Genomic DNA, 23737 nt, shown 5'->3' with positions numbered 1-23737 from the left:
CATCATCTATCCCGTAAATCATCTTATGCCAAATGTAACATCCATGTTGATGAATTCTGAAAGCAACACAATTGATAGAGACTTGGCACTTTTTGGCATTAAGGTCTTCTTTGCCCTGACAGTAGGAATCTTTAAGTTCAGAACAACTCCTTCTAGACTGAGCACTGAAGATACAGTACCAAAACAGGTGCTGCTATCCCTAAACAGCAAAATAAGTGGGAAAACTGTACAGGTTTCAGAACCTTTACCCTGTGGGTTATCATTGAAGATGCAACTGTGGAAACAGTAAGACTGAATTTAAGTCACAAGTATGATGTTTAAATGGACAGTGCCCCTTTAAACCACTAAACCAAGCAACAACAAAAAAACCCCAACCCAAACAAAACCAAAAAACCCACAAACTAGTCAAAGTCACTTAACAGCAGACAACAGGGCTAATGGAAAAAGTTTGAAAGTACAAAATACAGAGGAATAGTAATGGAAGATTTGACTTACTTAATCTGGTGCTTATTCCCTTGCACATGGGATTGGTACGTCTCTATAGATGTAAGTGTGACGTTACATATGGGGCACATGTAATAACCAACCCCAACTGCTGAAAAGAAGGAACCTGTAGGTTAGAGAGACTACAAACGAAAGCAAAACTCAAAGCACATCATGATCCCATCCCATGCAAGAGTCCTAACATACTGTTCCCATAAACAATGTTTGCAGGCAGATATAAAGTCTCTGCTGCAATTTTACACTAGAATAATATTTATGAAGGGAGCTGGTGAGGTGTACAGTTGCAGTGTAACCATGGTTTAAACATTAACAAAGAGTATTTCTGATGACTGATGTGATCCAAGATAATTCCAGTAAACTGTTGTCAAGTGCTGATGAGAATGAACTGTACTGAAAAATTAAATACTATTGTAAATATGCGACCCAATGCAAGCACCAACAGATACCAATCCAGTCAGTCCAGATTTAAAGTAAGATCAGTTTAAACATTACCCACTCAAACGTTCATGCAGTGTTGGTTCAACCCTGCAAAGATGCTGAGGGAATTGTCAATATAGTACGTCATGAATACGGTACATGGAGTCAGGCAAACATAAAGTAAGGTCAGGTGAGAAAAACGCTTTTGTTTTCTAGGTTGTCGTTGTTCTTCTCCCACAAGCTGTGTCATCCATAGACCTAAGCATACTGAAACCAGTGAGTACCCTTTTGCCCCATGCAAACCCAAGAGCTTAATCCATTAGCAAAATACAGCATTAATTCCAATAGGCTATTGCTTTGCATCAAAATGTATTATTTTGTTCAAATTACAGCATGACTTAATGAGAGCTGTTTTATACTAACAATGACTTTTGACTATCAGGTAGGATTTTGAATTCCTTACTAAAGAAAGGATTGGCAGTTCTGTTGCACAGGACCAGATGATGCCCCCTCAAAATTAATGGAAGTTGCACAGCAATAGGGCCTTGGCTTTGGACACAGTGCTTGAGCTGGAGACAGTCCTGATGGGAGGCTAGAGAACAATGACTGTTTAGGAAACAGATTTCCTTATGTGGAAAGATCGAAATAATTAAGACAACCAGTTTCGTGAATAAAGGATTAAGGGAAGACATGACACCAGTTTTCAATTATTTAAAGAAAGCAACAAAAAGAAAACAAATCATTCAATTCTTGTGTCTGCTTCTTGTTCTGTGCACAGTGAAGAAATACATTGTGGTCCGAGAGAGCTGAGTTCAATGTCTGTAGAAGGTTTTAAGATTGAGAAGGTAAAGATCAAGAAGTCCTGGGAGATGCTCCTTATGGCGGTTGTAGAGTTTCCAGTACAGATGGTTTTTATGAACAAAGTGGATGAACATCTTAAGAATGACACAGATACAACTGATGCTGGCCTTGGATTTAGGGGACTGGGCTATTTTCTATGATCCTTTGAATTTGACTGCAGAACTCGGTGAGGACTAGATTTGGGTCTCCAAGTCAATAAGAAATACTTTCCAATTTACAGCTGTCAGAGACAGAACTTTAGCTGTTCATAGACCAAACAGAAAGGAAGAAATGAACTTGTTCTGTAACACAGGAGAAGACTATAATTTCCTTGCACACATCAGAGCAGTTCCTTGAACAAATCAGAACTGAGCACTAAAGCTACACTCAGAGATTGCAACACTAGCTCATGTTCTGCTTACCATTGGTGCTGGATTCTGCAGGGACAGCTTTGTCTCCTAGCTCCTCCAGTATCTTCTTCCGTGCTTCATTTCTTCTGTGTTTCTTACCAACATAATGCTGCTGGGCCACAACTGGATTATTGAAGGGAGCACAGCAGAGCTTGCAGTACTTGTCTGGATCATTTAACTTCAACCTTGTGTTGGAGGAGGATGAAGACTCTTCAGCTTTTGAAGGCAGCAAGGGCTTCTCAGCTGATGGCTTCTGTAAAGCTGCAGACATGGAAATAGAGGATAAATCTGCTGACAGCACAGCAAAGGAAAGGCTAAAACAATTCCATGGAGCAAAACAGGTGACTGCAGAACTACAGAGATGGAAAGGAGAACAGCCTGCTGGTTGCTGAACTACTTGCAAGAGCCTATAAAATATCTTAGCCCTTGCAAGGATATGAATGTACAGACTAGTAAGGAACACAACCCTGGAATATTCAGAAACCCCATCATTAGATACCTAAACATCAGCTGTATTTGATGGCTGGTCACTCTAAGGTCCTTATACAGTCCAAGAAGAGAGATGTACCCTGCAGAAGGTGATTCAAAGTGCATACGCTATGCTCCATCTTTAAATACAGTTCAGCAACTTGTACTGGACTAACACCAGTTAAGTGTTGCCTGTGGACTAATTCTTTTTTAATTTCTTAGCATATTAATTTATCAGAGGAACATCTTGTTGGGACTGCAGTGAGTTCTCAGAACAAAAATAAACACCTTTCTTTAATAAAAAAAATCAGAAATATTTGCCTTTGGTTTTAGTCAATGAAAGACAGGGAATTTGAAAGCAAGGTTCCATGGCTTCAGAGTTGCACAGGGTAGTATCTTTGTTTATTCACCTAAGGAGTTACCACAAGACAGCTCCACAACTTCAGCAGAATGGAAAGGCATAGAGACATGGCAAGTGTAAGAAGATACTTCTCTATATTTGTTTCAGAGAGTGACAGGAAAACACACGAAGCAAACTATTTAGTTCTTACCAGAAACAGGCTGCATGCTCTGTGCTGGCATGTGGGCTTGGTCTACTGATAATTGCTTCAGCTTTTTAGCATGGATCTTTCCCAAGTAGTGAGACAAAGCAACAACTGGGGAAGTAAAAAACATGTTGCAGAGATTGCAGTATTTGTTTTTGTCCACTACTCCACTCCCATCCATCTGAAACCAGACAAGGACAAGCTCAGTTACAAGCACTCACTGAAGTATACAAGGCAACATTTATTTAGCAATGAAGAGGAATAGTCACCTGAAAATTGGTACAATCTGTTTTCCTTTGTTTGCCATCCTCCTGCCTTTCATCTTTCTTGCCACGCATTTGGATGTAAAGACGAACTTTCTGAGCATGTTTTTTGCCCTGGGAAGAGACTAGAATTATTTCTGTTTCAGTAACAAGGATCCAAGCAGTGATACATCCAGTGACTGGGACTTCATCGAAAACTGCTTTCAACACTTGCCAAATTGTATTTGTATAAAGCAGTGCCATAAGCGGACCAACACCAGCTCATGTAACAATACTATACTTTAATCAATAATATAGTACTTAGCATTACTCATAACATTTTGCCTCAAGCAGCCCTCAGTCATCTACTCTCAGCTCTTTGGAGAATCAAAAATCCTGACATGTCCCCTTACAAACAGGGACACTAAAATAGGTAAGGAAAGGAAAGCAGCCATGCCACAGAGCAAGTCTGCTGTGCTCCTTTACCACTAAGTCTGGGGGCTTGACATCAAGGCTGTCCTGTGTCCCAGCACAGAAGAATGACAGGCAGCATTACTCAACTTACCTTCCTAAATAAGAAGTCTAGTCTCCCCATACAGTCAGTGGAGAGAAACAGTTTCCCTGGAAGTTGAGTTAAAGTATCTCCAGCTTGGAGTCAGTCTATGGAGATTTCTACACCTTTCTACTGAGGATACAATAGTCCAGGTAACTAAAATTGGGTGTTAACACATACTTCCCTCACACACAATTAATTTTTAACTCTTAGATGCTCTCTCAACCTATAACCTTCAAATTCTTGCACTTGTAACTCATTTACCCACACGCCACTCTATACAGTGGTAACATACAAAGCAAAAGTAGTAACTTGCCTTCTCTGATCTGATGCTTTTCAGATGTCTTTTAAGGATTCTGAGGAGCAGTGCAGGATATTATAACAATATTACTAAAGAGAAAGGGGTCCTATCATAGCTGGCTACATAATACAACTCAGGAAAAAAAAAAAAAGTCAGTTATTTCCATCAGTTTGATTTGTAATAGTGAAGTCAGGTAACTTTACAACTGCATCTATTATCCTCAACTGGATTTGCATGCAAGAAGCAGAACATCAAACTGAGGGTCTGAACTCTATGAAGTTCTGACAGCACAACTGCTGCTTAAGTTAAATTGAAATAAGTAAATACAACACCTTGCAAGACCCGAGTCTTAATAGCATGAATAGCAAGAAAGACTTCTGACAGCAAATTACACTGTTAACTTTTTCAAGAAGAAAAAGACAGAAACACCTGTACCTGCAAACTTGCACACCCTCGAGATCAAGTTGCAAAATAAAGCACACTTGCCCATGCCTACAGCAATATCCCAAGGCACACAGTTGTTCCAAGAAATGCCTTTGGCATGATTCATACAACCTGCCTCAAGCAGACGCTGGTGCACAGAGCAGCACGTGTGTATCACCAAGTGAAGCGTCACGAGGCATGACGTTGATCCTCTATAGCTAGCACTGCCCCATGCCATACATATGTTTCAGCTCACGTGGTACAGATCTGCTTCGATCCCATATACAGCATGGCCTGAACCTGCTCAGTTCCTTCTAAAATCATACTGCAATATGCAGGTGATTGCCCTTCACTATCACTGAACGCACAACTTTCACAACATTGAAGTCTGGTTAATGTCTAAGCCTAGCATAAGCCTTGAGAAACAAACTATAAAAAGTCTTTTATAACACTATGTAGAAAGCCCAAACAAATAAGCTAAAGCCCCAGTGCTTGCTAGGAGAAATTCTCCTTTCCAGCCTACCTTATAGTGTGACGCCCTCTGAGATTCAAACTGCAGCACAGCCCCGCAAACCTTACAGAGAGTGTCAGTGAAAAGGTCTTTCCTTGTTGTCTCATCTAAAGCGTCATCTAAACAGAAAGAGCAAAAGACAAAAATCAGCCAGTAGTTAAGATATATTTGCATGTCTTTGCTTACACAAAACATCAACCACTTAACATTCACATGCAGCACAAGATGAAGGAACCAACATTTGCCCACTGAATCACACCATGCCCCACTATGGCTTCAAAGCAATGCTGTAAAGCCACCTAAACCTTCCTCCTTCGAGAAGAACTGCTCTCATGGACTTATAAAGTGTTACTGTAAGAGTACCTGGACTTTTAAAAACAGAGACACCTCATTGGGCTTTCAGTCCATATAAAATAGGCACAATGTCAGAAATATCTAACAGCCTAAAAAGAAGGATTTTAGCTGGACTAGATCACACAGTTAATTAAATATGGTAATACACCTTAAAGAAGAGATTTGAAGAAAGACTAGGAGTAGCTCAGTACATGAGAAAGGCCAGGAGGTCTCAGATGCTTAGGAAGGTTGTACCTGTGTCCCCTATAACACTTGAACTGATTCAGTTTTATGGGGAAAAAATGCTCCAATGGCTTGTTTTCATTTTCTTTTCCCTTTTCCCAGTTAACTCATGGCCTGTATACACTTTATTTCAACCAAAATTGGCCCAGACTTGAAGCTAACAGTGAATAATTGTACGTGCAGGCCCATTTGATCTGGGAGGACATACTGTAATCATAGAATGGTTTAGGTTGGAAGGGACCTTAAAGATCATCTAGTTCCAGCCCCCCTTGCCATGGGCAGGGACACCTTCCAGTAGACCAGGTTGCTCAAAGCCCCATCCAACCTGGCCTTGAACACTTCCAGGGATGGGGCAGCCACAGTTTCTCTGGGCAACCTGGTCCAGTGCCTCACCACCCTCACAGTAAAGAGCTTCTTCCTTACATCTAATCCAAAGGTCCCCTCTTTCAGTTTAAAGCCATTACCCCTTGTCCTATCACTACATGCCCTTGTAAAAAGTCCCTGTCTGGCTTTCTTGTAGGCCTCTTTCAGGTACTAGAAGGCCACAGTAAGGTCTCCACGGAGCCTTCTCTTCTCCAGGCTGAACAGCCACAACTCTCTCAGCCTGTCTTCATAGGAGAAGCGCTCCAGCCCTCTGATCATCTTTGTGGGCCCACCTCTCAAGCCTGCCCAGGTCCCGCAGGATGGCATCCCTTCCGTCCAGCATGTCGACTGCACCACACAGCTTGGTGTCATCAGTGAACTTGCTGAGGGTGCACTCAATCCCACTGTCCGTGTTGCTGACAAAGACGTTAAACAGCACCGGTCCCAATACCAACCCGTGAGGAACACCACTCGTCACCAGTCTCCACTTGGACATTGAGCCGTTGACTGCAACTCTTTGAGTGTGACCGTCTGCCCAATTCCTTACCCACTGAGTGGTCCATCCATCAAATCCACGTCTCTCCAATTTAGAGACAAGGATGTCGTGCGGGACAGTGCCAAAAGCTTTGCACAAGTCCAGGTAGCTGACGTCCATTGCTCTTCCCTTATCCACCAACGCTGTCACCCCGTCAGAGGCGGCCACCAAATTTGTCAGGCACGATTTGCCCTTAGTGAAGCCATGTTGGCTGTCACCAGTCACCTCCTTATTTTCCATGTGCCTTAGCACAGTTTCCAGGAGGATCCCCTCCGTGATCTTGCCAGGCACAGAGGTGAGGCTGACTGGCCTGTAGTTCCCCAGGTCTTCCTTTTTTACTTTTTTAAAGATGGGGGTTACGTTTCCCCTTTTCCAGTCAGTGGGAACGTCACCAGACTGCCGTGACTTCTCAAATAGGATGGATAGTGCCTTAGCCACTTCATCGGCCAGTTCCCTCAGGACCGCAGACACACCTCATCAGCTCCCATGGACTTGTGCACCTTCAGGTTCCTCAGATGGTCTCAAACCTGATCTCCTGCAGCGGGCGGTTCTTCATTCTCCCAGTCCCTGCCTTTGCCTTCTGCGACTTGGCTGTTGTGGCTGGAGCGCTTGCTGGTGAGGACTGAGGCAAAAAACTCATTGAGTACCTCAGCCTTCTCCATGGCCCAGGTAACCAGGTCTCCCGTTTCCTTCTGGAGAGGGCCCACATTTTCCCTAGTCTTCCTTTTATCACTGATACATGTATATAGAAGCTTTTCTTGTTGTCCTTGACGCCCCTGGCCAGATTTAATTCTGTCAGGGCTTTAGCTTTCTTAACCTCATCCCTGGCTGCTCAGACAATTTGTCTGTATTCTTCCCAGGCTACCTGTCCTTGCTTCCAGCCTCTGTAGGCTTCCTTTTTGGTTTTGAGTTTGTCCAGGAGCTCCTTGTCCATCCATGCAGATCTCCTGGTGTTTTTGCCTGAATTCCTCTTTGTTGGGATGCATCGCTCCTGAGCTTGGAGGAGGTGATCCTTATTACCCAGCTTTCTTGGGCTGCTCTCACCTCCAGGGCTGTATCACATGGTACTCTACCAAGCAGATCCCTGAAGAGGCTAAAGTCTGCTCTCCTAAAGTCCAGGGTAGCAAGCTTGCCGTGTGCCCTCCTTTCTTGAACTCCACCATTTCATGGTCACTGCAGCCAAGGCTGCCATTGAGCTTCACATTCCCCACCAGCCTCTCCTTGTTGGTGAGAACAAGGTCCTGCATAGCACCTCTTCTTGTTGGCTCTTCTGTCACTTGGAGAAGGAATTTATCATCAATGCATTCCAGGAAACTCCTGGATTGCTTATACCCTGCTGTGTTGTCCCTCCAACAGGTATCAGGGTGGTTGAAGTCCCCTGTGAGGAACCAGGGCTTGTGAACATGAGGCTGCTCCTGTCTGTAAGTACTTAAAAGTAGTACCAACATCATGTCAATTAAGAGAAGTAAACACACCCTCCAGAAGAGCATAGCTGTGCTAGCAAAAGCCTCACAAAGATAAAGCTACATCACCACCCCTGTTCTTTCTCCCCTTAATACACTTTAATTCATTAGGGAAACCAGTTTAACTCATATTGCCTGAAACAATTCTCTAGTACAGGACATGCTTGCAGGGAACAAGTTTACCCATGGTGCTATACCACAAAAACTTTTTCTGTGCTGACAAACTTTAAGACTACCTGTTTCTTTTTCATACCCAGTGTGTCACACTAATTCCAATTAAGCTAGAATTTCACTTTTTGGCATGCCCTACTCTTAAAAATAAGTCAAAGTTAAACAAGTTTAAAGCAAAAATAAAGGAAGCCACATAACGAGACAGTTCAACTAAACCATGCTCTTCAAATGAAGCTGAAGTTAAAGGGAAAGTATCGGGGAAAGTATTGTGATGTCTTAACCGAGCTTACACCCTCTAAGTTTACCCAGTGGTCCACCCTGGAAGCAACAAGTGGAGCAGCTGGCTTTCCATGCTTTGCAACACAGCCTGGAAAGATTGTGGGCAAGGAAAGCATCACTCCCTGTGGTCTCAAGGCTCAGTGCCAAAAGGCATCTAGAAATCCATAAAGGCAGTCACCCTTTACCATTACTTCTAAAGATTGCTCTCTTGGCCCCTTGCCAAAGGAAAGCAAAGTCCAAGGGAACATGGAAAAAACAGAATCACATACTGTGTATTGTGTCCTGTAACTCTAAATAATGGTGCTAAGCTGTGGGATGGTCAGTTCACAAATGATTAAGGAAGGATCTAAAGTCTACCCAGTCCCCTACGTGTGCCCTGGACAACACATGGCTGCCACCTTCACACAAGCGAAAAGTGCCTTAAAAAACACAGCATGAATTTCAGGACAAGCTGCATGGCGCATACTTCAACTGAGCCAGTATCACCCCAGGAAACAGATGCCTGCTTGTGGCTCCAGTAGAAGCCTGAAACAAGGAATGCCAAACTGCTTTGATAAGCCAATATTAACACACGCAACCAGCTGAAAAATCTATCAGGAGCTGTATGGGCACTGACAAAACCTGAGGAATGGCAGATGCAGAGATCCTTCTCAAACTGTGTGTGTGGCTAAGCCCACTTCGTTTTCCCAAAGCAGCACTCCTGGATTGTTTAACATACAGATCTTAATAAAACTGGCTCTGATGAGGCTTTTGGCTGAGACTGCAAAAATGACTGGGTATCAAAATGCCGCTGTCTGGCATGGTTTACCATCAGTCCTCAATATAAGAATTCATTTTCTAATAAAAACTTTATTTTCATGAGGTACAATGGCCAGGTGACTAGTCTTTTAGAGCTTTTGTATTCTGTAGTACGAGTCATCCAGAAATGTTCAATATTCTACAGTTACTGATTCATGTAGCTTAGCCCCTTCAAGCAGAGGAGTGAAAGATGGACACAATAACTTGAGTTGATCCACACAAGAAAATCCAATGACTTAGTTCTGGGCATTACACGAAAGCCCATCTTGCACCTGAAACGCATGAATTGCCAATGTTTGCAGCAGAAAAAGCCACTTACAGAGCAAAATTACACCAGTTTGCTCAAGTGTACTGAACTGTAAAAACAGCTACCTAGAGAAAGACAAACGGAACAATATTCTCTATTTAAAACAACAACAAAAGGCAAATTGCAATAGCACAAGCCTATGAAATGCTACTATCATGGGCAGTATTTACTCTATTTCAATTTGCAGAACTTCTCACTGGAAAACATATCTTTATTTCAAGGACAGACTTCTTTATATTAGCTAAGGACAGTATTTTATGCATATTTTCCTTGACTTAGCAGCAAACTGCACAGCTGTCTTGGCAGACAAAAACCAACCAAGTGCATGCTACAAAAAAGACCCTAAAAACATTGTAATGTGAAAAATTAAAAACATAATGTGAAATTAAAAATGGGGTTTTGTTCACCTTTTTCTTGGCTGGTCACTGCAATGAAAAGATCGGATTATAGGGAGCAGAAGTCTGGTTGTCCAAGTAACTCCTATTGTGCCTCTTGGAGCCATCCTGAACCCTGTTGTGTCCTTGTCCTCAACAGCATTTTGCAGTAACTGATAAATTGCACTAAAATATATTGTAGGGACAGTTTTAAATATTGCTTTTCATTGTTACAAAAGCCGTTTTCATTCTTCAATATTGTAAAAGGGCTGACAGGACTTAAGATTCTTTCTTCTTTGTAAATTTATCACATCTTAGTTCTCTTTTCATAGCATTGTCTTTTGTATTTCTCATTAAGTCTTTCCATTTTTCACCTCTTAACACTGCTGTCCCTCTACTTTGGCTCAATCTTTTCTCAAGATAAGGTTTTGCTACTACAGATGAGTCAGCAGTCATGAACGCAGAGTTACAATTATCTCAGTGAAGTCTCCTACCTCAGTCTAACACTTGTAGTGTTGTTAAGCCCAAGAATTGGTTACCCCCAAGAGAAATATCTACAAAAATAAAGGCACAGAGTTCACAACATTTGCCTTGATTTTGGAACCTTAAAGATATGCTCTGCTTAGTTTTTCTCCACGGTCACAACGTGACTATTAACATGTATCACATGAAACGTGCAGGGTTCCTAAACAATAACTTGGCTGGGGAATGCAGACCAGCACCATGAACATGGTAATGTAGCCTGCTTTAATGCAGCTCTTGGCATTCACCTGCTGTTACATTAGCAAACAGCATGGGAGTTCAGCTCCAGCTTTGTCAGCATGATATAGCCAAGCACAGCATAGCCTTACCTGCTTTCCTTTTCCTGATCCACAAAAAGGATACAGCAGCTGCTACCAGAGTTGTCAGAAGCACAGCTACCTAGCACTTCTGAAAATGCCGGGTAGCCACTTTTAAAAACCCTGATCTGATAATTTTGGCCTCAAATCACATGAAAACCCATACATATAAACATAGCCTTTTTCTTTTATCTTCTGTATAGTTAGTGGATTTTTAGGCAAATATATATGCCTTCGATAGTGTATTTCTACATGGTCTTCTGACAAACTGCATAGAGACAACTTCAGAAACAAACTGATCTGCCTCACTTAAATCCCAGCCAGGCAGTGAGTTGTAAATGGTCTTCAGTTCCGTCTGGGCAACTGCAGGCTCCTTCTCAATGGCAACCACGTACATCAACAGCCCTCTTTGCTAAATGACATATCTCTGCTCACTTCCAGAGAAGGGTCAGGAACAAGTCTGCCCTTTCTCCTTTTAACTATGCCTCAAGACCATTTGCAACACACAAAAATGACAGAGCATGGGGAGATCTATGCCACCACTGCCTGCGTGCAACCAGTTCTATAAATATTAAGTTGAACTTGAAGTCTTCAGCTTTCAGATTCACAAGGTATCTTTCCTGGCAACTCAGAAAAACTTTTTAAAAAAATAGCTTACCTTACAGTTTGCAGCCACACCATCAGAAACTTTTCAGGGAATCAATCAAAAGCAGTAGCATTGCAGAACAGCCATACTGACCTTGTCATTTTTATGCCTCCAAAATGTTTACATAAAACTACTAGTATCATGAATCCGGAGCAACTGTTCAGATCAGCTTTTTGTCATTAAAAAATGGTCCACCACAACTACCATTTGTCACAAGGGGACTGTTCCTTAATAAAAGGATATGGATTAAAATGTTTTAGAAATATAAGACATGAGATTAATTTTTTAAAAGATATAAATGTTCATGCTGCACAATGAAGTCAACCACTAATTTTCAGTGTAGCTTTTGCCTTATTTTTAGGCTATTCCTCCCCCCAAAATTTAGATTTGTCAACAGTCCATACTTAAGAGGAAAAGACAAATCTCTGGACTATCTGGACTGGAGTCCTTAATCCAGCCCACACCTCCTATTTACTAATAACCCAATGGCAGTACTTTCTCACGTGATTCTTAGTAGGTCTTATGGGTTTGTTCTTGCCACAGTTTTCTCAGCTATATTATGAAACCTATGGTACTTAGTACTGCCACAGACATGCTGTGAGATCTCATGTTTTGTGAGGTCCACGGACATCCTCAGAAAAGACACACTATAGCAACAGTAAATATTAAGAGCAGTTTACATATCTAAAAGGATGCATAAAGTGAAGTAGCACACATAAAGCAGTTTCTGGCAAATCAAAGGAAGAAACTGATCCCACTGAAATGCTAAGAGCAGCTTTGCAAGTGACTTTAGAACAGCCAATTAACCTCTGATACTCACAAGGTCATCCCATTAAAGGAAGTGCAAAGATCCCTCAGAGATTTAACTCAATGTTCATGGGAAGTGTGGAGCACTGTAACAATCCCCTCTGGCTTCTGGGCTCAGAAATCCCAATGACCAGACTGGTGCTCCTCTTCAGTAACAGCCCTGTTTTCAGTGTCATCTCACAATGAGATTCCAAGGACTGATCCTGGGCAGCATAGCTTCCAAAAGCACAGGTGATCCAAACTTTGTTGGTGCTTACAGATGTTAACATCAGGTGAGGCTGTCACTAAAAGACACAGGGTCTCGTATGGTAGATTAAAATTATCAGCTTTGGGTCTTCAGTAGTCTTGAGGGTAGCCCGTTTACATGAAGATATGTGACCACACAGGGCTGAAAACAAGAGTGCAGTTCTTGATTTACAAGTGTCTAGAAGCGCCAAGAAGTATTAGAGCCCATTTCCAGTGGGTATAGTACAAGCATAGAAGAAAAGGAGCTTTTGCTCTGACTTAAGGTGGCACTGACCACAGCAAAAGTATGCACACAAATGGAAAGGAGCCAGGATGACAATGGACAATTACAGAAACACGAGGCTGCACATATTAACCATGTGTATTATAGAATTCTTATTTCAAGCAAACATAATTATCAGCTCACCAACACACTATCTGCCTCACCTGTACCATTTGCTTTGCCCAGTTAAACTTCCTAAGCTCTTAAGAAATACATCTTTGCAGAGGGAACTAGGCTGAGAAATGTACCCGTCAAAGCCAACTGATTAGGTAGAATAGGAAATGAAGTACCACCCACGCCTAATGGGAAAAATCCAGCCAATAAACCAGGTAACATCTTCCTGTTTCATCACAGTTCACTTGTGTGCCCAGAAACAAAATGTGAAAGACAGTCTAGACTTCCATGAATGTACTACTTATAAGCTGTCCTTAAAAAAGCAGATATTCACACACACAGAGAAAATATTATTGTTGCTGGACTGTTAAGGACAAAGCAAGCAGACCTGGGAGACAACTGCTACCCTTAGTGATGATCCACATTAGAATAACCATAGTCTCAAAGGAAAAACTAGAAAAACAGGTGAAGTTTTCAATTTTCTTCTCAAAGAAAAGAATAAAATATTTTTAATTCTTTTCTTTTGACTACTAATTCTCAGCAGTCACTATTTCTTGTGATTACTTCAGCTCTTATTACAATTCAAGAGCTTAAAGTCCAGGACAAAGAATAGGTGCCAAAAAAGATGTTTTTTAATCAATCAAAATACCTATAAAATGCAAAAAAGCAAAATACACACTCAAAAGTCAATCTGTATTCCTTCTCAGTTTTGTAACACTATTAATTTATAGCAGTCACCTGAGATACTCGGGCATTTTAATAAAGGGCTGCTTTACAATCAGATTCAAATTCCAGATACACCGCAGAGGCTATGAAGCCCTAACAGAGAAGGAAAAAGCGGGTGGGAGGAGGTAAGAAAGGACAAGACTAGAAAGATAGCTTATGCCTCTGCACGGAGAAATGGGACAAGGTGAGTTCATCTGAGATGCTAAGACAGGTTATATTTTCACACTATGAAAAAGTTTGAGAAACCTACCTGAAACCAGACAGCAGCATCACCGTCTGTCTTCAAGCACTGTATGCTAATGAAATACATGTGCCTGTGTACACGTACATTTATACCTGATTGGGAGGCCCGGGGTCTACTCTCAGCTCTGCTGCCTACTTGTTAAGCTTGGTCAACACCCTTAAACCTACATTCTCAAATGTAGCTATGCTTGTATTTAGGCATTTGAGCTTGAAACCCTGGTTTTCATTTCTGTGCATCTCTGATTCCTGCAACAGTACCATGGAAGAAATTAGTTACCTACTGCAAAGGGATGAGTTAAAACTAATTCTTATGAACATAACTATTCCTCGTTTTGACGGGTCCTTTCAATATTATCCTAAACAACAGAATTAGCACAAACAGCATCACTTTAAATTGCTATTTTCAGTTAGGCTATGAACAATCTTAGTTTAAATTAATTGGTTTTCTTAGAAAACAAGTGTTTCAAACCAAGTGCTTTTGCAAGTGACTCCACATGCCAACATCTTGCTATTTAAGTCTGAAATAAGTAGTAAGTATCAGAGAAGGACACAATTCCTCCTTCCCACCTAAGCTGCATTTTACAAGTTACCTTTTGAAAGGCACTCAGTGAGCTACCGCCTATAAAACACACCTCTGCTATAACTTCTCACTGTCGTGGCTGCTCCACACTTGCATAAGAGATGGAATTGTTCCTCTTTCTAATGGTGCTGTGGCCTCAAGAGACTGCAAGTCCCATCAGGTCCTGGTCAAAGTAACACCAGCTCGACTGCACAGGGATCAGAGTACACCAAACTTTGACCCTGGTGAGCTACAGCTGTAGACAGGTACAGCCATGAGCACACAGGGTCAAGACAGGTCAGCCCAGCCTGGGATGAGTTATGATCTTCCCATTCCAGATGGCAAACATACACCTAATACAGAACGGACAAAAAGTTGTGTAGTCTTAATTCATAGCCACTAATTAAAAAAAGTAATATAGTTCCACATGAAAAGAAAATTAGCACATTTTCAGATGTTTGCAAAGACTGTAGAAGCAAGCCACAGGGCAAAATGCTCACATCTTCTACTCCTCTTTGAAGAAATACAGTCAGTGTATCTGCTGCATTACTGTTTCCTCTAAGTCAATGTTCTGTTTAAGTCGCACTTGGAGTTCTGCCTCATAATTTTATTTTTTATGATGCCACCTTTGAAGCTTGAGATTGAGATGTAAGCTAGTAATTTGATTCATATCTAATGTTTTAATGAGTTGGTCTCACTCTTACAAGTCCTCCATCATTAAGACAAGCCACAAATCACTGAAGATTTATTAGTTACCAAAACCCACTCAAACTTTACAAAGACTGGTGCAAGAAAATTTCCTAAACACATCCACTTTCACTTTCATAAAATGACGTCTCATTCTTATCTCCAATGTGACTTATAAAAATGTCTGAGTAAACAGAAAAATCTGTTATTAAAGCAGAAGATCATAACAATAAATGTATGCTTAAAACCCAGCATACTTTTTATTGGTATCATTTTCTGACTTGCATCTTCTGAGAGCATTCAGAAGACACAGAAGCTAAATACTTCGTATGAAGTGAAATTAAAAGCCGCCTGACATAATAGTGAATAACACTGGTGAGGACAGAGAACATCAAGTATCACCTACACATCCAGGTGATACCCAATCTACTTACATTCTTGCTCATTCATTTAGCATTTATAAAAATACTTCTCCAGAGATGTGTTTTATACAATTATTTTTTTAATGTAGAGAATAAGCCTAGCCTAAATCAATAGACAGTGAGGAGCAATCAAGAGGCAATGAGGAACACATACTTAAAACAAGATCAACTTGATTGTTTTAATGTTCAAACACTGAAATATGGGCACTGAGAAGGCAATGGGAACTGCAGGCTCTCTTAACAAGAAAACTAAAGCAATTTAAATAGATTTTTTAAAAAATAAAAGTAACAGAGGTGGATTGTGGAAATCTGGAACCAAACGAATTGCCTAATAATAATAAATGAGACTCTTGCTGTCTGAATTTAAAGATAATGATTTGCTTACTGTTTCTCAATTCTCAGTTACTGTCTTAGAAGCACACCCAGCATTTCTTATTTTTTTTTAAATCTTCTTCAATGGCACAGCAATTCAATAAAGGCATTAAAACACTGATGTGAGAAGGCTTAGGGACATTTTAACATTATTGTACTTGCATATTTTACTACCTGAGGGAAGTTGAAGGATGTCTTTTAAACTTTAAACCTTCGCTATCTGTTTTCTTACTTTTGCTAGGGCTAATTGTAGAGGAATCTTTGTGGCATGCCATGTCGGAAAGGCAGGGAAAAAAGTCTTCCCTCAGGGCAGCATAAAGGTGGTAGGAAAAATACTAACATTAATTAAAATATCAGAAACCAGGTAATTTAAAAAAGCCTGTTCAGCCCAGGATTTTCTACCACTTGATTAAAAAGGAAATGCTCCCAGCTTTAGTCTATTATTAATTCTTCTTCCCAATTCTTGAGGGTAGAGAAGACAGAAAGCAGAATAATGTAGTAAAGAAAAAGTCTAGGCTAGACAAATCCCTTAAGGCAAAGGCATAAAGTTTCAAGTTCAAGGTACTAAACCCACAAAATGACATAGCCAAATTCTTCCCTCAAATGCCAACAGCAAACATAGCATTTTAATGAGAAATAGATGGATATGCATGAATTAAGTTCAACAACTGCAAGTCCTCAAGAGCAAATATTGACCCACATACTTTCTCATTTTACGAGCCCTTTCACATGGCTGTCTCCAAAGGCACATTCACAAAAGCGATGGGGTTAGCACATCTTACCAGGCTACCACCTGTCAGCCTCACAGTAACTGAGTGTGCATGCTGAAGCCTGTCCCAGCTGCAAAGTAAACCAGGTTAATTTACATCACATGCACTACATTAATTTGCTTTACTCTGCAAGCAAGAAAGGCAGGAGCCTGCACACAGTCAGTTATCTCAGCTGACTGGCTGTAACTTTACATGATGTGCAAACTCTACTGCTTGTAATCAGGCAATCATATTCCCACTCCGTAACAGGATGAAAGATGAACAAAAGCTTGAATGCTTATAATATCAGCTGTCTGAAATTGCAGGCAAACACCGTCACTGAAATCCAGTCACTTTTGGTTGTGGTACAGGAGGCAAGCAGAGTCACTGTACAGTGGGAGTCAGAAAGCAATCTTAGAAATAAACCCAGATATCCACAGATATCCAACTTAGAAAGGGCAGGCAAAGATAACAAACTTTAAAACCCTTATCAAATACACTGAACTGCAGTATTACAGCCCTGTATTCCTATACGAGGAAGGGAGGCTGAATCGGGCAGATTCCGATTTCCACAGTTAGGTGAAAGATGTTTCTCCAAGGAAACAATACTGTAGTAGCACTAAATTTTCATTTTCTCAGCAAGTTTAGTCCCTAAATATACTTTTGAATTATTTTTTTGTGTTATTTTGTTTTCAAAGCTCAGGTGATTGTAAAAAAATGAAATGCCAAACTGGACTCTCTTGTTTGGAAAAGAATGCTGTTAATGCTGGCAGTGCATGTTTCCATAAACCAGTTTCATCACTCAAACTATAAGATTTTTTTCCCCACAGACTACTATAACAAGTTAACTTAGAACCATTTATATGCATCTTTGAATACTACATGTTATCACAGATTTGACTAAGACACATGGCTAAGCCTGTACACACAAGGCCTTTGAAGCGTACAACTCCACTACCAAAACAGGGGTTAAGCCTAGCGTTGCCCAAACCTTCTCAAATGCACAAACTAAACCAAAACAGTGCTAAAAGCCTTGATGGCCAGATGGATCTGTGATCTGCCCTGACACACAACAGAAGAAGTTTGCAATTGATGTGAAACACAATGCTTCCCCTTTTGCCCAGGGTGAGCAAGCAACAAGACGCTTTGCCTACTCTCAATGCTCTGAACTCAGCCAGGACAAAAAAAATATTTTAAAGCATTAAGACTGAAGTACGACATATCAATCACTACTAATAAAATTAAGGTGTCCACTTCCTGCAACGCAGTTCCTTGATTCTCTTCATTTTTCTCCCTGTTGGTCCAAGTCCTCGTTTCCACCTATCTGTCTCTGCTGAACAACACACTGACCTCTGCTCCCTGCATCCTATCACACCCAGCAGAGCTGGGCCAGCCTGCCACAGCTGAAGCAGACTGAAATCAGCTCTTCTGCTTTTACCAGTAAAAAAGTTGCAGTTTTTTTTTTTCAAATGTCAGATAATTTTTACTGCACTAAGGTGCACAGGATTTCAGAAAAGAAGTCTTTGATTTTTTTTTTTTTTTTTTAATTTCTGTGAGCATAGTTTGATCCAGCTGTACTTTCCTTCTTGAAGCACACTGTCAAAATACAAATAGGGTGCAACAGAAGGCTGATTAAGTCTATGCTGGGTGGCTGGTTCTTCTGAAGAAGAATTTAATGCATTAGACTTCTTACACACTGCAGGATAAGCTGTTACGTTTCCTTGCCAGGCATTAAGTTATTCTTTAGAATAACAGACCTTTTTCCCTTTCCACTCTGTTGTGGTTTAACCCTCCTTGGGTCTTAGAGCACACAAGAAATACACCTCACAATCCCCACTTTGTAAACTCTCCGAGGCAGGTTAAGACAAGTTACCTACCTTTCTGCCTGGCTCTCTTCTGACATATAAATGCTCCCATACAATTGTACGATAGTAGTTTGTGCAATACTATTTCTCAGCCTACTCTCAGTGCTATTTAAGGTGGGCTTGTGGAACTCTGGGTGAGAAACATAACCAGCGAATTGCTACCTGACACTTTTTTTTCCCCCTCCAGTAAGTGAAGAAGATGTGTAGAATACAAAAGGAAGGAGACGGGAAAATTAGTCATTTGTAACATGTGTGAGCCCTATGCTAAGTCTTGAAAAAGGACGCATGTTTGTAACTAGTGATTAACTACACTCTTACAGGTACCAAGGGTTTTTATCTTGCTGCCACTGAGTCAAAAGAAAAAGAAACCCCTTAGGCTAAAACAAACAAACAAAAAACCCCAAGGGGTGTGTGTGTGAAGAAATTAGCAAGACCTGTTGCGGCAGAAAGTTTCCAAAGCCAAAAGTTACCGCTAATTTTGTATTTAAGAAAAGGACACCCTCCCTCCTCAACAGGTTATCAAACCAGAAATTGCCCATAATATCCCATGCCACAGCTCTGTTTGGCACAGGTATGAACTGACAAGCATAACCAGCAATCCTTGGTGTGTCTGGCTCATGACAAAACCTGTACCAGCTGTGCACTAAAAGTAAGTGTTTGAGCTACCTCTAAACACTGAGAATTTAAGAACCACAACCTTTAGACCCTTAAAATCCCTTGAAATTCCCAGGAGGTCAAAGTACTTGTAAAGTTAAAGGCTTTGTTGCTAATGCAGCAAAACACATTTCAGCATTCAGGAACATGACAACTCAGTTCAAGAAAAACGTGTGAAAAATGGAATTTAAACCTAAACATAGCAAGACTGCATTCTTAACTTTCTCCAAGTATATTCTTTTGAAGAGCATACATACTTGTGTTGCTTTCTTCCTCCAGAAAGCCAACTGCTTAAAATAGCTGTCAGCTTTTTAAACAGAGTGATTAATTCCACCAGAGTTATTTCTGTTCAAGAGCACTACTAAATTTAACTGACAATGGGGAAATCTGCTGTTAATGGATGTTTCACATCTTCAAAAAAACCTCCATGTTAATGCATTGCTAAGTGTGTGGCTTTTTTTTTTTTTTTTAAACTTGATTTTCATTATACAACTGAATAGCCAATGCTTATAAACCATTGACCAAAGCCTTTCGACATGCAAGTTTTTTATACCCATTTTGAATGGCTTGGCATTCCTGGAAGCTCAACGCTTTTTTTGGGGTGTTATTTGCTAGATTTCAGCAGGATGATGTCTCTCAGGAGAAACTACCTGGGAAGGAGAGGGCATGGAAAGTTCCCATCCCTTCTCTGCCACAACCTCAAGATTCAGTTTCGGGGCTCTACGTCACGGGTCTGGTGTATAAAAGCAACCTGTTTGTCACCTTACTGTCCCGTCAGCATGAGATTAGTTTATGAAGCTAGAGCAAGACCCGTTTGCGCTGAAGAATTAAACATAAGACTACCTTTTACGAGCTGCCTATCAAAGAGTTCGGACCCACTGCTGATACCCTACCCGCTCCTTCCACATGCAAAACACAGCCGAGACTCTCGTTGCCTTTCGCTCCTCGTTACTTTCTGCCGTTGGCATCAAACGCCTGTTACTTTTCAATACCGGCACGACGAGAACGCGCTTTATTCCGGAGAGGGAACGGCACTGCCGTGCCTCTCACCACGTTCTGACAGGCCCCTGTCACCACCTCCCCCTCACGGCCCGGCCCCACTCACCTCGGCGGCGGGCAGCGGCGGCCAGCGCCGGCAGGGCGGCCTCCCCGCCCCGCTCCGCCGCCATGACCACGGCGGGGAGCGGGAACCGCCGCCGCCGCCCTTAAGGACACGGCGCCGGGGCGGGGCCGGGCCGGGCCGGGCCGGGCCGCCTCGGCGGGGCCTTGAGGGCCGGGGCACCGTAACAGGGTCCGGCTGCCGCCTAACGAGCTCTTCCCGCCGGCTTCACCCTTCTACCGTGGCCGCCCCCTCGGGTCCACTTTAATCGCCCCGGGGGGACCGCCGTGAACCCCCTGCCCGCCCTGCGCCCGGCCCGGCCTCCCCCTCAGGGGCCTGCAGCCCTCCGAACTAACTAGGGGCTACTAGTAACTGACTAGTAACTAACTACTAGTGGCTGCTTCACGACTGCCCAATGGCTACTAGTAACCACCAGTTATCAGCCTAGTATCTGCCTCGCAACTACTAGTAACTGCCTCAGAACTGCTAGGACCTAATAACTGCCCAGTAACTACTAGTGAGAGCCCAGTAATTGCCTAATAACTGCTCAATAACTACTAGTAAGAGACTAGTACCATTGTAATAACTGCCGGGTAACTACAGCTTAGTGTCTGCCAGTAACTGCCTAGTAATTACTAGTAACTTGCTAGTAACTGCCTACTACCTGCCTAGCAACTGCTAGTAACTGCAGGCCTCTCCCCTCACCTCCCCCTCACCCAAAACACCCCCAAAATCCCCCAAATGGCTGCCGATCCACCAGCCAGCCCTCTCCTCGATCACCCCATCAATCCATCCCTTTTCAGGGCCCAGTTCCCCTCAGCCCTTGTTACACCCACCCCCAGGAGGATGGACGGTCTAATTTCCCCCAAATTTTCCCTGCTGTCACCCCAAAAAGGGGTTTCATCAGGACACAGGGCCCACCCTCGCCCTGCAGGTGATTGCACTTAATGTTTAAAGCTGAATTACAATGACGGGACAAGTCTGAGGAGCACCCACCTGGGACGGTTAGGTTTTTTCCACTCTTTTTTTTCTTTTTTCCTCTAATTCACAACTTGTCTGAGTACTGTTCACTGCTAATCCAAAGCTGTGGCAATTAAATTTGATAAAATTGTGCTTTGGATAAATTTTTAGAGGGCAGTAGAAGGTGCTGTTTGTTCTCCTGTTGGGAGGATGGGGCTACTTGTCCCTCCCGCCCAATATCCAGGCAGATCCAAAATGCAGAATAACTCGCTACTGAAGGGTCAGCATTGCTTGGTGCTCCAAAATCAGCGTGCCTCTCCGGCTGGCTTTGAAATTCAATATGTTTCCAAGGGGCTGAAAGCAGGGTCACTGCTCCAAATAGGTATTTAAGCAGGAATCCCTGTTATCCAGCCTCTCCTGGCCCTTCCCAGTTTTCCCAGTGTTTTCTCTTCAAATGAACGGTTTTACCACCATATTTTTGCACACAGCTGGGTCTGAAACCGTGGCCCAGCAGTACCCAGTGTGTGATGTACAGCCAGATGGCTGATCTCCTCCCGTATGACCTGGCTGAGCACACACCTCCGTGGCATTCACCGGGCTGGAAGGGGAGAAATGAGACTCGTTACACTCTGACTCAGCCAAAATGTGGGTTTTTTGTGATCTGAAGGGGTGAGGGGTGCATTGTATTGGGTACACCACAGATGTCTGCCCATGCAGAGACCTTGTAGCTTGTAACTCTGTGCTAGAAGGACTTTGATCTGTTGGTTTTAGTTGGCTACTTTGAAAAGATATATTCTTTGTTATAATTATATTCTTTGTTTTTCTATCCTATTCTATTCTATTTTCTTTGTTATGTGGGATTCAGAAACAGTGTTTAGTGTGCTTAATGACTGGGTTCAATATAGCCACACTCCAAATTGTGTTTTTTGGGGGAAAAAAAAAATCAGCACCTAATTTGGAGGTGCTAAAGTACTGCTGGCAAATATATGTACCTAAAATGTGCTTACACCCAGGGGAATTCAACATGGGTAACAGGTGAGGCCAGAGCATCCTGACATCATGTATCACACAAGTAGAGCATTGCAATTAAAATTGTAATTGCTTGTAGGGTCTCATTGCCTGTAGTGACCTTTCTACGCTGCGCAGCGTAAATGCTGGGAGGTTTGTGCTGCTCTGGCCCTCCTCAGGATGACTGGAGGAGTCTGGTTGTTTGGGGAAGATTGCTCATAATCACATGAACACCTGGATCACCCTGAATTTATGGAGTTGTGGATTGATATTGTTTGTGCTTGGGACACGTGGGCAAACTATAACACAGGATATTTGTGCTGAAGCGTGATACCTTACTTCATTCTCAGGCAATGAAAATTGCCAGAAGCTTTTAGCAGATGCTGAGCAGTTCTGTGACTGTCTTGAAGAGCACAACGATGCTTCTTATTGCCTTGGCAAGGTAAAGCATTTGTTTTACAGTCTAGGGATGCAGAGGAATTACCCTCTTTACTTCTCTATACCTCACTTTCCCTGTTAAATCAGACAGGTTTTTCTGTGGAGCAAGGAGGTGTGGGAATAGGTTTGCAAACATTGGTATCTGCGCAGTGCTTAAGGATCCAGGAGGAAATAGCATCAGATTTCCCAGGGGTGGGAGGGTGAGATAAGCACGATCCAGGCCTGCAAAGTGCTATTAAATGATAAATGCTGAATGACGATCTGGGCTGGGCTCAATTTTCACAACGAGGTTCACTCTTATACATGGAGGCCTTCCCTTGCTTCACCCCAAACTTGCACTGTCTGCTGGGGACAGAGAGCAAAGCAAGGGCCTGGCTTCTCATGGGTTTGGTCTGTCTGGTGTACCCTCCTTTTCCACTCAGGTGGCTCAAATTCCCCCATCTCTTCCACAGCTGAGCATTGGAGGTGGGGAGACCTCTCAAATGCAGTGCCGTTTCAAAGAGGTTTAGTGCATGCAAAATTGTGTGAGTATCTAAGATGTCCTGCTTGCTTCTGCAGCCCGTGCCAAACCACCGTTGTCCTTCCAGCTCCATCCACGCGGCTCTGTGCGCCCGCCGCCACTGGCATTTGGGAAGTGACTCCCCTTTTCCAGGCTCTGGTGGCGACAAAGGATGCCGAGAATTTCAGGGTGTGTGTTTCGCTCTTATCCCTGCCTCTAAATATGCCATCCGTCTCCTAGAGGGTAAAAATAAAGCAGCATTGTTTGATTTCTGGAAAAATCCAGATGACAGTGGAAAGGTTCAGAAATATGCATACCAGCCCTCCCTGTCCCACTGTCTCAGCTGTTGCTTCCTGAGAGACAGAAGCATGTGGTTGCTAAAAATACCCTGCAAAGAGAATACATTCTCTCTCCAATGGGAGAGTATAAATTAATCCGAGTCGTAACATATACAATTGCTTG

At 42.4% G+C, this 23737-nt stretch overlaps 1 protein-coding gene across 5 annotated transcripts in view; it reads right to left on the bottom strand.

Annotated features, from left to right (window-relative positions):
- KRCC1 (lysine rich coiled-coil 1) overlaps positions 1 to 20415 on the bottom strand; it is a 33536-nt gene extending 13121 nt beyond the window's left edge. Inside the window, exons 1-6 of one of the 5 annotated variants that reach the window (XM_030013244.2) lie at positions 20377 to 20407; positions 5227 to 5333; positions 3454 to 3561; positions 3191 to 3365; positions 2184 to 2432; positions 496 to 595 (exon numbers count right to left, since the gene is read on the bottom strand). In XM_030013244.2, coding sequence (XP_029869104.1) covers positions 496 to 595; positions 2184 to 2432; positions 3191 to 3365; positions 3454 to 3522 — 593 coding nt within the window. In that variant the 5' untranslated portion in view covers positions 3523 to 3561; positions 5227 to 5333; positions 20377 to 20407. Of the gene's footprint in view, positions 1 to 495; positions 596 to 2183; positions 2433 to 3190; positions 3366 to 3453; positions 3564 to 5226; positions 5334 to 14968; positions 15003 to 20376 lie in introns of those variants that run through there. The other 4 variants (XM_030013225.2, XM_030013207.2, XM_030013215.2 and 1 more) reach the window with 4 other exon arrangements.
- Between the last annotated feature and the right edge of the window lie 3322 nt (positions 20416 to 23737).

Source organism: Aquila chrysaetos, chromosome 1, assembly GCF_900496995.4.
Source record: "Aquila chrysaetos chrysaetos chromosome 1, bAquChr1.4, whole genome shotgun sequence".
Taxonomy (NCBI): domain Eukaryota; kingdom Metazoa; phylum Chordata; class Aves; order Accipitriformes; family Accipitridae; genus Aquila; species Aquila chrysaetos.
The sequence above is the reverse complement of the archived record's forward strand: the minus strand, read 5'-3'. Positions and strand labels throughout refer to the sequence as shown.